At 33.3% G+C, this 14,133-nt stretch overlaps 1 protein-coding gene across 1 annotated transcript in view; it reads left to right on the top strand.

Annotated features, from left to right (window-relative positions):
* Nucleotides 1-14,133, top strand: part of LOC107742322 (leucine-rich repeat serine/threonine-protein kinase 1) — a 94,369-nt gene that overhangs the window by 58,849 nt on the left and 21,387 nt on the right. The window contains exons 19-22 of the mRNA XM_016555243.1: nt 1,010-1,268; nt 7,034-7,040; nt 10,384-10,441; nt 11,574-11,851. Coding sequence (XP_016410729.1) covers nt 1,010-1,268; nt 7,034-7,040; nt 10,384-10,441; nt 11,574-11,851 — 602 coding nt within the window. The remainder of the gene's footprint in view (nt 1-1,009; nt 1,269-7,033; nt 7,041-10,383; nt 10,442-11,573; nt 11,852-14,133) is intronic.

The following is a 14,133-nucleotide window of genomic DNA, read 5'->3' as shown; positions in this document are numbered from 1 at the left end:
CTGCGGCTGTCTGTCATCCTCCATTCAGTGTTCGAACTGCGCATCGCGTTCGGTTACGACAGACGATGAAACTATCTCCAAGATGATTTAATGTTCCTAATATTATACTTGAAATTATTTAAAAAGGTGGTTTATTTATCTATTTACTTATTTATTTTTAATTGTTTATTATTATTATAGATTTATTTATTTTTCAGCCTTTTTGACAACACAATATACAGCTCGATATTTATGTATTTGCTCAGGAATGGCCTAAAAGGGTGATTTGTGTGTTTATTTATTTGTTTTTAATTGTTTATTATTATAGCTTTATTTTATTTTTCAGCACTCAATATACATCTTGGTTATCAATTTGCTCAGAAATAACTTAAATTGGTGATGTATTTATTTATGTATGTATTATTAATTATTATTATTATACATTTTTTTTTTATTTGACAACACTGAATATACAGTTCGATATGTATGTATTTGTTAAGGAGTGGCTTAAAAGGGTGATTTGTGTATATTTATTTGTTTTTAATTGTTTATTGTTATTATATATATTATATTATTTATATTATTTTTCAGCACTCGATATACATCTTAGTTATTCATTTGCGCAGAAATGACTTAAATTAGTGATTTATTTATCATTTTTATTATCATTTTTATTATTATATTTATTTTTTCAGCTTTTTGACAACACTGAATATACAGCTCAGTATTTATCTATTTGCTCAGAAAGGGCTTTTTTTATTGTTGTTTATTTTTCAGCCTTTTGGCAACACTGTGTGTCTTCATGTATTTGTCTGTCTATATGTATTCTATTCTATTCTATTCTATTTAGAGGAACCATCATTTCAGCCGAACAGCTATTGTAGAAAAAGTGGATTCAGTTCAGTTTTTAAATCTTTTGACATTTTCGCCATTTTCATTAAGCCTTGATTAATGTCTTTTTATATAAAGATGAACATCCGTGTACAGACGTTTATGATTAACATGCACATGCTGCTCTCTCCCGGTCCAGCCCTGACGGGCAGTGAGAGCGACGGCTCTCGTCTCATTGAGCAGTATGCGCCCTGTCCGTACTGCAGCTCTGGACCCCGGCTGTCCGACCCACTGCCTCTGTCCAGCTCCAGCCACAGCACCGTCCACTACTTCAACATGGAGGACTGCGTGCTGGCAGCCGTGGACAAGGAGCACATCAGCTGCCCCAACCACCCCAAACAGCCCGTCCCTCTACAGGAGCTGGTGCCTGAGCTCTTCATGACCGACTTCCCTTCACGGTATGATAACAGTTACGCTTTTAACCATCTGATGTATGTTCTTATACTAGTTTCTGTATGAAATGGTGTGTATAAAGTGAAAAAAACAGCTAAAAACCACAAAACAAAATCACAGACTTAAAATATATATACATATATTAGATGCAGTAGTAATAATCTTTTTGTTTGCATCTAGTTCCAATTTTTAAAAAAAACTATCAAGTTAATCTTTATTTCATCATACCAATTTCCAGATTAAAGGCACAATATGTAATTTTTTGCCACTAGAGGGCGCGTATTCAAAATAAACAAAGAGACAAAGGCCTAGTTTGATGACACCGTGACTGAGTGTGGAATCATGGGAGTTGTGGTCTTCATCCCCACAGCCGATGCAATCCGATGGTACTCGGGCAGAAATCATGTTCATGGATGAGCTAATGATTTATTAACGTAGTAGAATGAAGCAGGGTGAGGCTGAAAGCCGTCGAAGCGAAACGAAACCGCTGACCGAGCGTGACACACGGCTCGAAAGCAGCGGCGCTTTTATTATGCCACAGTCGACCGCTTCCGCTCCTTCCGGTCGTGTGTATGTGGGAAAAAAAGCAGCGCTGTTTTATCATAGTAGATACATTTGAAAGTTCTGTTATTATGCTACTCTGTGCGGTCGTCACCGGTCTAATAAAACGCACAACATATTAAAGCGTCTTTGGTGTTTCGAGAAAATCGAGGGGTTATAATGTCATTGGCAGGCGACACAATGACACTATGGACACGGTCCGTGTCACTAGTTAAAATAGCTTATTTCTCTGGATTTAAACATTCTTCGAAACATTTGGGATAATGTAAGTACACAAGTCAGCAAAATATATAACACTGTTCTAGTGGTTTTTGGATATTTTAATAAAAAAAATCTTACATATTCTGCCTTTAAATGGTTTAATGTGACACAAACCAGCAAAAAAAAAAACACAAAACATCACAGGATTCATCAAATTGAAGTCTAAAGCTGATGTTATTGTGGTTTTCCCACCAAAACGATGTAATTTCCTGGAGGCGCCAGCGCGATCACTTGCATTTTTTCTTATAACAGTGGAAACAACTTAAAATACACCGTCATTTTTGCTCATAAAGGTAAGAGTAGTACATCATTCGGAACTGCAAAGGGTCTACTTTTATTTGTGTGCACTCACAATGTCAGCAAAGCGTTGTGCTTTTTTAGAAAACAAACAGCGCTTTCTGCCGTCTCTGTCTCTCTGAACAGGAGCGCTTCACAAAAATAAACGGAAACTCAGCAAATACTTGCCTCACAGACATGATAAATATATCTAGAAAGTAGTGCTGGGCGGTATGAGCAAAAATTTATATCACAGTATTTTTCAAAATTATACCGGTTTCATGGTATATGATGGTATTTATTTTTTTCATGCATGACTGGGTGTTAACCACATTTTCCAGAGAGGAAATACTGCAGTAGATTGACTTGAATATTGTAGAAAAATTCCACACTGAATAGTGACTAAACACGACCCATTAATACATGTTAACCAGGAGTCAGTTTCCAAACCAAATTCAAATCCTGCATTTAACGGAGTTAAATAAATTATAATATTCAGTGATGTGATATGTTCTCTGTGTGGACAGTTGCAGCTTGTAGGCTACTTATTACTAAAACAAATATAAAGCAAACAATTAGCATTAATAGTCATTCATTTTAGTTGACATATGCTATGATAATTTGAACAGATTTTTTATTCTGAGTGTAAAATAATGGAACATTAGGTCATGAATATTGTCCCAAAAGTCATGGAAAAGTCATTATGGTCCTAATAACCAGCGCTCACATGGGTTTAATGGAGCTGAATCAGAGTGGGTTAGGCTTGAGTTCTAGCACACATACAAACAAGTGCTCTCGTCTCGGCATGATGTGTGTGTTTTCTGTGCGGTTGTGGTTCATCACATAAATTGGATTATTAATTCTGAAGTTAAAATGGAAGCAGAATCTGCAAGTTTGGTCTTTGAGCCACGTCAAACACATCTCTTTGAAGAGGTTCCTCTGCGACACAGGCCTGAAGTACAGTCCCGCTGGGACGTCATACTTTATATCGGTGTTGAAAATCACATCATTATGAATTGTGAAAAACCTCAAGGTTACTAGATTTGTGCATTTGGCAGAAACTCTCATCAGAAAAGTGACTTACAATACGTTCAGGTTTAGGTTTAGTTTTGTATGTTTCTTGGGAAATTGAGCTGCAAGCTGTTAAATCCAAAGCAACTCTAGCTGAAACATATTCACATGCCACTTTAATGTGAAAATCCATCAGAAATTAAAAAGATGAATTTGTGATGCCATGAATGTATAGACTGACCAATTTACTATATTGTGATTTACAAAGACATTTTTTAATAATTTGGAATAACATGCGATGATAAATTGTTCCAATTAAGATCAGGAACATGTATTAAGAAAGGGCTGATTTGAGTTTCATGTAGACTTTTATTAGAAAACATTAGAAAACGTGTAGTAATATTGTGAGCCAAGTAAACAGCACTTGTAGACTGGAATTTTTTGCTGAATTATTTAAAAAAACTCATTTTGGCACAAATTCAACATGACCACCTATTTATTTATTTTGGAATCATGCAACCCCATAATTGATTGCAGCAAGTACAAAATGTAGCAGACAGAGTCCAGAAAAATTTTATAAATATTTATACATATAATACTAATGCCAATACTAATATACTTATATAACATTTATAAGTAATTCAATAATATTTATTAAGTGTTTTTTTTGCAATTAGAAAGTGTCAATAGAAATAGTGTCATGCACACACACACACACACACACACATTTATTATTTATAATTATAGTTATTTAGTTATTGTATTTATAATTATATTATTATTTAAATTAATTATATTATATTAATAGTAATACCAATGCTACAATTTGTGTTTAGAATATATTTAGTAGTTATTTATATAATGAAAGAACAAATAAACTAATAAAAATGACAAAACTAAAATATAAAAAATATTAGCTCATTCAAAATATCAATAAATACTATAACAGTAAATAAATATTAAAAATAACACTGATGTCAGACTTATCAGATATTTGTGTATATGAATAATTGTATCTTTTGAAAAATCATTTTTGAAGTATTTAATTTGCTGTATTGTCCAAAAACAGCCATTCTTTCATGATTGTAACGATTGACTTTTGTTTTTAAAAATGTGAAGCTGTTTTTACTCTGTTAAACGTATTACATATTTGTTATGAAACATAATATCTTTTGGTTTGCATCCATCAAGTTACAAATCAGAGAATAAATCAAATTAGATGAAGGACCGTACTTTTATTAAGTGTTTAATTGACTGTATTATCCAAAAAATAGGCATGATTATCATGATGATTAAATCTAATGCTGAATTTCCAGGGAAAAAAACTATATTGTGATGAGATTTTGGTCACTCTGCCAATGCATAAATGTCCCGGTTTTTACTTACGGTTTAAGAATAAGATGGAAAATTGCTGATTCAGTTGTTGGTCTGAATAAATCAAGTTTATCTGCGAGTAAACAAAAACTGCTGATCACGACAAAACAGGTTAATGCTCATTAGAGCTGCTATTCACAACAGGCCTGTTATAAAGTCTCTTCAAAGAGAAAGTTGAAAGGTCACGGTTTGCGAGTAAAGCAGTTTAGCTTGGCCTTATTAGTATTTCCAAACTGTATTAAGAACATATTCCAGTAATTCTGCTGTTTTTCATCCTGACTGAAATCAAACCTTGCAAGTGACTGGTGTTGCTAAACTAATGACTCAATAGTCAGCATAAAAATACATAACACACACAAATATTATTTCATCCTTATTATTTAATATTATTGAGTCGTTTTTTTATTTAATCTATTATCTATTTATATGCTCAGATTGTTTATGTACTAGTCAGATTTTTTATATATGTGTAATTTTATATATATATATATAGTTTTAAATTTCTATAATAATTTCTGTAATTTATTAGAAATAAAGCATATATACTATATTACAATTATAATATATTATAAATATGAATACAACACACACACATACATACATACATACACACTATACAATATATATTTCAGTTTTTTCATGTAATATTTGTTTTATTTTATTTCAGCTTTATATCAATTCAATCAAAATGATTTAAAGGGGTCATATGATGCTGCTAAACATCTGCTGCCTACTTATACTCACGCTGTGATCAGCAGCAGCTGGATACAATAATCGCATGCCAATGTGCATTGGCTCGTTTAGTTTACACTCGAAGTGGATTGGTCTCTCTAAGCGAGATCCCAATTTCGTCGGTCATCCGACGTGACGTCGAGAGTGACCGACTGAAAGGGAACAAAGGATTTACATGAGCTTCATCCCGACAGCCGTGTGGCCCGGAGACAGAAGGGATGAATGATTTTACCAATTATTTATATGATTAGGCAAACAGCATAATCCTCTTGGCTTGATGTCTTATAAATGAGTGTTTCCTGTTAATATCTTTGCCGCAAGTTTGTTTCACACACCCATAAGGAAGTGGTGAGGAAAGGAGAGCATTGAAAGCATCTGTACGTGCGATCAGCCAGCGGAGGCGGTTCAAAGCACATGTCAGATGAAATGACGTTCCCATATGGAGCTTTAATGGGAATGATTAGGAGCGATGGCTGACTAAATGGACTCGTTTTGCTCTGACAGACCATGGGTTTGATTCACAGCAGCCACAAGAATGGAGCTGGAAAGAGAGAACAAAGCTTTCGGCTAATGATAGAGATCTTGTCAGAAGTCAGAATGCATGTTTAGTTTGGGGTCGCTAAGATAAAAAAAAATAATAAAAAATTATGAAGTCTCTAATGCTCACAGAGGCTGTGTTTATTTGATCAAAATACAGTAAAATCAGTCATATTGTGAAATATTATTACAAATATTAATACAAATATTTTTATTCGCCGTGCTGGATCCGCTCGATGAGTGATCGGAGAGTCAGAGGCGATCGGTCGGTGTTCCTGCAGGCACATGTAAGGTCAGAGGTCAAAGCGCTGTCGTTCTACTCAAGTCTCGCAGCGGCTCTGACTGATGGAATTTCCTGTTAACAGAGAAACGTTAATCCTCGCTGGATTTCTCCCGCTGTGTGTCTTTCTCCGATCCAAAACCTACTGAGCTGCAGAATTTAATGAGACTTGTGTTAAAATTAATTCAAGGGAAGTTCTCTGAACACATGTTATCATCTTACACAGTTTTGCTTCTTGTAAGTCAAAAATTATGATGTTATACCAAAAAAAAAAAAAGTATAGCGCGACTTAAGACTGGTTTTGTGATGCAGGGTCAGTATTCAAATCTTAGATTTTTACTAAGATCCTTCTATTATCTTTTGAACCCCCCAATAATATTTAAAATATTAGTAAGCTTAATATATATAAAATCATTTATTGAGTACTTTCAATTGGGAGGTGGCTGTCCCGAACCCTAACCCCTAAATTTCAACTTATGAAAATATTGAAATTTTTGTATTTTTCTTCCATTGTTGTTTTTAAAAGCATCTTTTTTATTCTTTTAAAAAGTGAAGTTCAATAAAATTATTTTATATTTTCTTTGTAAATTATAAAGCTTTATGTAAAAAAAAAAACGTTTCCCCCATTTTTCGTCACTACCGAAACAGTTTATGTTTTAGTCTGTTGGCTGAGACTGATTTGAACTAAACCCATAAATTTATGATCAGGAAATATTTATGTGTCCCTCTCTCTCATAGCTACAAGGTGTGAGTAGATATGTCCCATCATTTTGAGGTAAATTTAGTTTTTATATGTGTACCACTGTTCAGAACTGTGCTAGCTAGTGGTCGACCGATATTGTTTTTTTGACAGCCGGTGCCGATATCTTGGAAAGCAGGGTGGCCGATGACCGATATAAAGCCGATATAATTGTGTTTATTTTAATTAATATTTAAGAAATGTGAAATAATTTGAAAATGGATTAAAAAATTAATTTGTAGAATAAACATACTTATACTTTAGATGACAAAGTATTTTTCACAAATAAATAAATATTTAATAAAAATATAATTAAAAAAAGAAGTAAATACTGTAACCAACAGGGCACTCAGTATTCTGGGAAGTTTGTGTGCATTGGGAATTATATTTTTTTCAAATAAAGCCAAGGTAACACTCATTTTACATACAGCACACAGTGAAAATGACATGAGTATGACAGTGGGCAAATGCATAAAGCGAAGCATAATTTGAAATCAAAAATTTAATGTTTAAAGCATTCAATTTGCACGGACCGATCGTCACACAAGACAGAACTGTTAACGACGACAGAGAACAAGAGGGAGAATGTTAGCACTGTGTGCCCAGGCGCTGCCGTTCTCACCGCTGTCAAAATAAAAGTCTCGAACACATCTGCCAAACAGAAAAACTTATCGGCCGATGCCGATATTTGAAAAATGTCAAATATCGGCCGATATATCGGCCTTAAGTGATATATCGGTCGACCACTAGTGCTAACTAACCATGTGCTGATTAGCATCTTTGAGCTAGGTTCAAAATATCTAAAATTGTCCCTACCGAAACATTTGGTGGAGGTTCGGTAGTGACATCTTTGTTTTTCTGGGTGTTATCCCATAGAATTGTCACTACCGAAACAGTCACGACCGAAACATGTCATCATTGTTTCGGTAGTGACAAAAGGGAACACATAATCCTCATATTTGGGAGAAAGAAACAAAATTTTAGTACAGTTATGCAAATTGTATTTTAGTATGTTTTAGTATGCAAGTTAAAATTGTGTAATGTGATGTGGTTGCTACCAAAGCATTACTATCACTACCGAAAATGTGCAGTCACTACCGAAACATGGGATGTTTTGTCAAAAATAAAGTATACTGAATTATCAACTAAGATGTTATGATAGTTTTTGGTTCGATGAATCCATAACTTTGAAATCAGTATGATCAACTTTTTGCCTTTTACAAAGAAAAATTGGATTGAAAATACAACAAATCTCATAAATTACACTTGAAATATTGATAAAAAATTTCATTATTGATTAACCTCTGAAACAAATAAAAAGAAAATAGCAAAAATATATATATTTAAAATGTAGATGTAAGCAAAATCTTAATAGGTCAATATAACCCTTCTAATTAAATTATTATTACTGTTTCAGTAGTGACTAATTTGGGGAGAGGACAACTATTCCAAATTTTGTCTGAATTTACAGCTATTCCAAATTTAGTCTGAAAATGCAATATGAGAATTAACTGCACAATTACTAGAAATGTGTACCTTGGATATTATACTATTTGCATAAATATTTATATTTTTATTTATTTTTTCTCAAGACATTTCCAACTCTGACTTTGGACCAATTCTGTAGATTGGCCCATATATGTCTGTATTCTACTATTATTATTATTATTGTTGTTGTTGTTGTTGTTATGTTTTTATAATAGCCATATTGAGTGGTAGAAAACTGGTTTTCCTATTTTTATTATGCTAATATGTCATTATAATTATTATACTATTATTAATAATAATATTATTATTATTATTATTATTATAAAGATATACATTTTATGCGAAATCAATTTTTATTAGAAATATATTAGTAGTAGTAGTAGTATTTTATCATTTTTTATATTATATTATTGTAAATATGTATATTTTATTATGCTCATTATATTCATTATTTTATTATTATTATTATTATTATTATTATTATTGTCATATTAAATGGGGGAAAACTGGTTTTCCTTTTTTGTCCTTAGCATATCACATGGCTGAGCAAAGCAAAATAAACCTAATTGAAAATAAATAAATAAAAGTAATCAAAAATATAACAGAACAGCTGAGTTTACTGTCCGTTTTGAGTGATATGAAAGGTTATCAGACTTAATAAGCTGTGGTTTTACAGCAGCACATCCCATCGTAATGATTTCCTCCTGAGCTGCGTCACGCTCTGCTAGTTTCTGCCTTCCTCTGACCTTGAAGGCCTCGCTCCTCTTCTGTCTGCTTCCCTGATCCCGCAAACGTCTCCCAACTATTTCTGAAGCGCAGTCTGTCATAACTCATACTGCCAGTGAGTGAGAGAGAGAGCTACAGAGCCTCACATCAGTCTGCTTAGTTTGCAGGTTTGACTATTTCTCTGTCATCCGCATTCACTGCTGTTTGAATTGGTTTCTCAGCAGTTCCTGGTTTTACGTCTCCGCTGATTTATTCCCCTACCGCTCATTCTAGAGCTTTCTTTACTATAAAGACGGCTACTAAATCATTAAGTCACTAAGACATTTACTTTTATGACACAAAGTGAATCTTCCTCATGAATTCCAGACGTTTCTTGTTTTGTCGAGTGCAGTCATGTACTGGGGGTTTATGGTCTGTAAAGCCGTGCCCTATGGTAACTAATGGTAACAGCGGCTGGCATCTGCCCTTTGGAAGCTTCTAGAATCCTCATTTAGCTTTTGTGCAAAAAAGTACAATCAATATACACAAGAAAAAAAGTTCTAAATAAAAATGATAAATATTATTATAAATACAGTACTGTGTTTACTGTACTTAAAACATTATTACGCGCAATAATAGTTAATGCTTTTGAGCTTTTGGCAACAAATAAATACAATTAAAATATGTGAATAAAATATTTCATGAAACATTTATTTATTTATTTGCTAAATGAATACATGTAAAAAAAAAAAATTTATATATATATATATATACATCATTCTATTTTTTTAGTTTTATTTATCTGTTCGCAAAAGGACAAAATTTTTATTGACTGTAGTATAGACTATAGTATTGACTATTATGGCATGTAATAATGTTGTTTTCCTTTTTCTTTCCTTTTTCATATTTGCTACTGTACTGTATGTATAATAAAAAATAGGCCAGAGGTGGTTCTTGTATATTGATTGTTTTCTCTGGATGTGTCCGGCAGCACAAACTGTGAGGTTAATAGAGCAGCGGTCAAGGATTAGGCTTTACGTAACACATACTGATCTCTCTCATTAAGCGCTGTAATAAAAATCTAATCCAGCCCGAGACCTCAAAGAGGAAACCCGTAACTGTTCCCTGACCTGAAAATAAATGTTCTGATTTACAGCTGCAGGGTTTCTACTGGCTCTGGTTACTCGCATGTACTAAAACAGAGCTGGTCTGGGGTCAGTAAACTCTTAATGAGCACCGCTGCAGATCGTGTCCCGCTGTGTCACACATCAGCCTAAAAACTTTGTTTCATGCCGCAACGGTAGCTTGAAATAATACGCAGGAGTCTGAATGCTTCTGAAAGGCGTTTAACATGCTTTTAGGGATCCAGGAAGCTAAAATAAAGTTTGCACCGTACAGACATGATTTATGATCCGTTGGCTGATGGACCACCAGGCTTTGGTGATTTCCGCTCAAATTCGACAACTGACTCCTGGAAACGAGGTCTGCTACTTCAGGCCAGTTTTTTCACTGACAGCATTACCTAGTCAAATAAATCATGACCTATACTCACGTCAGTGTGTTTGGGTTTTTCACCATGTGTTTCTTTCAAAGTTGGCCACGGTGTTTTATGACGTAATATAAATTTTTCATGAACAAATGTTTCTTTTGGCATCAAATAAAAAATATATACAATAAACTCATGTAAAAATTTACTTTTTATTATTTTTTACATGTATTCATTTAGCTAATAAAGAAGTTTAAAAAAAACTTTATACACTATATAAAATTTAATACAATGCATACTTTCTTTTTGGCAACAAATAAAAATTTAAATATTATAAATAAATGTAAAAATAATTCATTGTTTACTTGTGATCATTTAGGAAATAAAAAATAAAAAAATCTACAAAATGTAATGTTACACATGTTAATAACATTTTATTGTAATATAAATATCACTTCTGAACATTTGTGAATGTTTAAGCTGTGCAAAATTAATAATTATAATTTACATTATATATATATTTATATATATGTCTGTATAATAATTACTTTTTGTTAATTCAACAAATAATTAGCTGTTCTTTAGATCTCCATAACTTTTTCAGAGAATAATGATAATTTGGCATGACACATTTTTTTGGCATGAAGATTTGAACTTTTAATTGCATCAGACTGGTGAACAAACCTTAAAGCCTTAATAATTCACACACACACACACACACACACAAAAAACTGTCATCATTTACTCACCCTCGTGTCATAAAGATATAAAAGCAGTCTCTTTCGACCTCATACGATGGGTTTGTGTGAGACAAAACAGCGTGAAGTTCACATCTGTCTTTATTGGCTGATGCTCCTCAGGTTCTCAGTTTGTGCCGCTGGGTCACATGCTCACCTTCAAAGTGGCCTATCAGATCGTCACAGGCCTGGCGTATCTGCACAAGAAGAACATCATCTTCTGTGGCCTCAAGTCCGACAACATCCTGGTGTGGTCTCTGGAGCTGGAGGACTCCGTCAACGTCAAGCTGTCCGACTACGGCATCTCGCGCCAGTCCTTCCACGAGGGAGCGCTGGGGGTCGAGGGCACACCCGGCTACCAGGCTCCCGAGATCCGGCCCGGCATCGTCTATGATGAGAAGGTTCGTACCGATCTTCCCCAGCAGCTTTAGTGAGACAGCAAAGGTCAAAGTCTGCTTGCTGCCTCAACTCGAGCTGAATTCAGATTCAAAGGATGAATGCTTTCTCAGTATCCAGTCTTTAAACTCCCGTCAGAAAGCGATGTTAATATGACTATATGCAAAGTACTGTTAAGATGTAGAAATTTCTTCGCGGGAATTATGCTGTTATGCATAACTAGAAGTTCATCAATGATTTAGAACTTTATGGCACAAATAAGACAAATTATTTATGAAATAATTAACATAAACATCACATTTCTGCTTTTAAACTCTCCAGTGCACTTTATTTTGTGTTTTATACTTTTTTTGGGGGGGTTTTCTCCAATTATTGAGCCCCAGGATGCTACTTCAGTATTATTTATATACCATGATAGTATTTCTTAATATTTTAAATTAGCTTTTATTTTTATATTAAGTTTTTGTTTTAATTAAAGTTTATCATGTACTTTTATGTTTTTTCATGTGTTTTTGTTTTTTTTATTAGTATTTATAAATAATTGTATTTAGTTTTCATTTATTTTTTTATATTGGCTTTATTTCAATTACTTTATTTCTAATTATTTAAAATTATCTGTAATAGTTTTGGCTACCATTTATGCTTATAATTGTTTAAATTAATATAGTAATTAATACTTTTGACTTAAAAATGGTTTAAAGGCTGAAATATAAAGTTTATCATTTTATAAAACTTTTTGTTTTTGTGAAAACTTGTATCTGAACTGTAAATTATGCTTTTTACAGTAATTTTACAGTTTAATATGGTACTATAGACATTGCCCTACCCCGCTCATATGATATTAATTTTATTTGTGCAGGTCTTAATGTCTTAAAAAGGTCTTGAATTTGAGCTTAAAAATCCTGCAGAAACCCTGTTCAAATTGTTATGCTGATGATATATTTTGTAATGGGGAAAAACTGTGTTAAATTAAAACTGTGTTTGGGCGTTTCCTCTGCAAATATAACACGGAAATACAGATAGCTTTTTTAATAAATTATTTGCGATCAGTAAAAAGGTGATAAACTAGGAAATGGCTCAAGGAAGACCCTCCAACTAAATATGAATGGCAAGAAGTTGTAGACAATGATAAATCTGACCTTTTCAAGATAAAATTACTGGAGGAGATGGTTGTTAATTGTCGAAAATATTACATTCGTTGTTTAGGCTAATATAATAATGAATATCTGGGAGTATTATATTTTATTTTATTTATTTTTATCAGACCAAATGTGAAAGGTTGTGTGTGTATAATTTAGGTGGCCTAAGAAAAAAATATTGAGAAATAATATATGAGAGAGAGAGAGAATATATATATAGATAGAGAGAGAGAGAGAGAGATCATACATATGGAAAAAGTAAATATAAATGCAAATTAGAATAATTTTCAGTGCTATCAAGACTTTTTTCTGTTTCATGGAAGACAATGTCATACAGGTCCTTGAATATAAAACAACAGGATTCATTTAGTGGCATTTCTCCTAGTCTCCTAAGAGGCATTTTAATTAATTATTTGATTAATGTCATTGCTAATCGAATCATTAGCGTGTAATAGCCTTTTAACGTGAGATATCTGGACTCAAGAAAGATCGAGAGTAAAGAGTCTCTGTAGATCCTCTGTGTGTGTGTGCGTGCGTGCGCGTGCGTGTGTGTGTCTCACAAACTACTTCCTGCTCTTTCGCATGCCTGCTCTGTGATGTCATTTCAGGCTACCGAAACTGAAGCGAAATGTGGAAATGTGCCTTTTTTCCTTTGTGTTGGCAAAGCCGAGCGCCCTAAAAATACAGTCCCGGTTTGACACGGCTCTCGTCAAAGCACATGTCCATTTATAGAAATGACCTAGAAAGACATTTAATAGAAATACGTCTGGCGAATGAACCACAGCAGTGAAGTACGATCTGCTGTGTCAGAAATCATGACTTCATTCTTCCTTTTGTTGACTCATCCTTTGCTTTTCCATCTCTCCTCACATTTCACCATCACCATAAAGTCTGGGCCACATTTTCACTGCAAAAAAATTATTTTCTTAGTCAGTATTTTTTATTTGTTTTCCTTTGCAAATATCTAAACATTCTTAAAAGAGTAACTTTTACAACAAGTGGCTGCCAGTATGAACATAATATTGAGTTAATTGTAGAGAGAAAACTACCTACTATTAATTTTGACTAGTTTATAATGTCATTAATTTAGTTAGTTTTTTTAGCTGAATAAATAAATTCTGTTGGATAAAAAAAATTGAATATTGCAT

Source organism: Sinocyclocheilus rhinocerous, unplaced genomic scaffold (genome assembly GCF_001515625.1).
Source record: "Sinocyclocheilus rhinocerous isolate Xijiao unplaced genomic scaffold, SAMN03320098_v1.1 scaffold75, whole genome shotgun sequence".
Lineage (NCBI taxonomy): Eukaryota > Metazoa > Chordata > Actinopteri > Cypriniformes > Cyprinidae > Sinocyclocheilus > Sinocyclocheilus rhinocerous.
The sequence above is the reverse complement of the archived record's forward strand: the minus strand, read 5'-3'. Positions and strand labels throughout refer to the sequence as shown.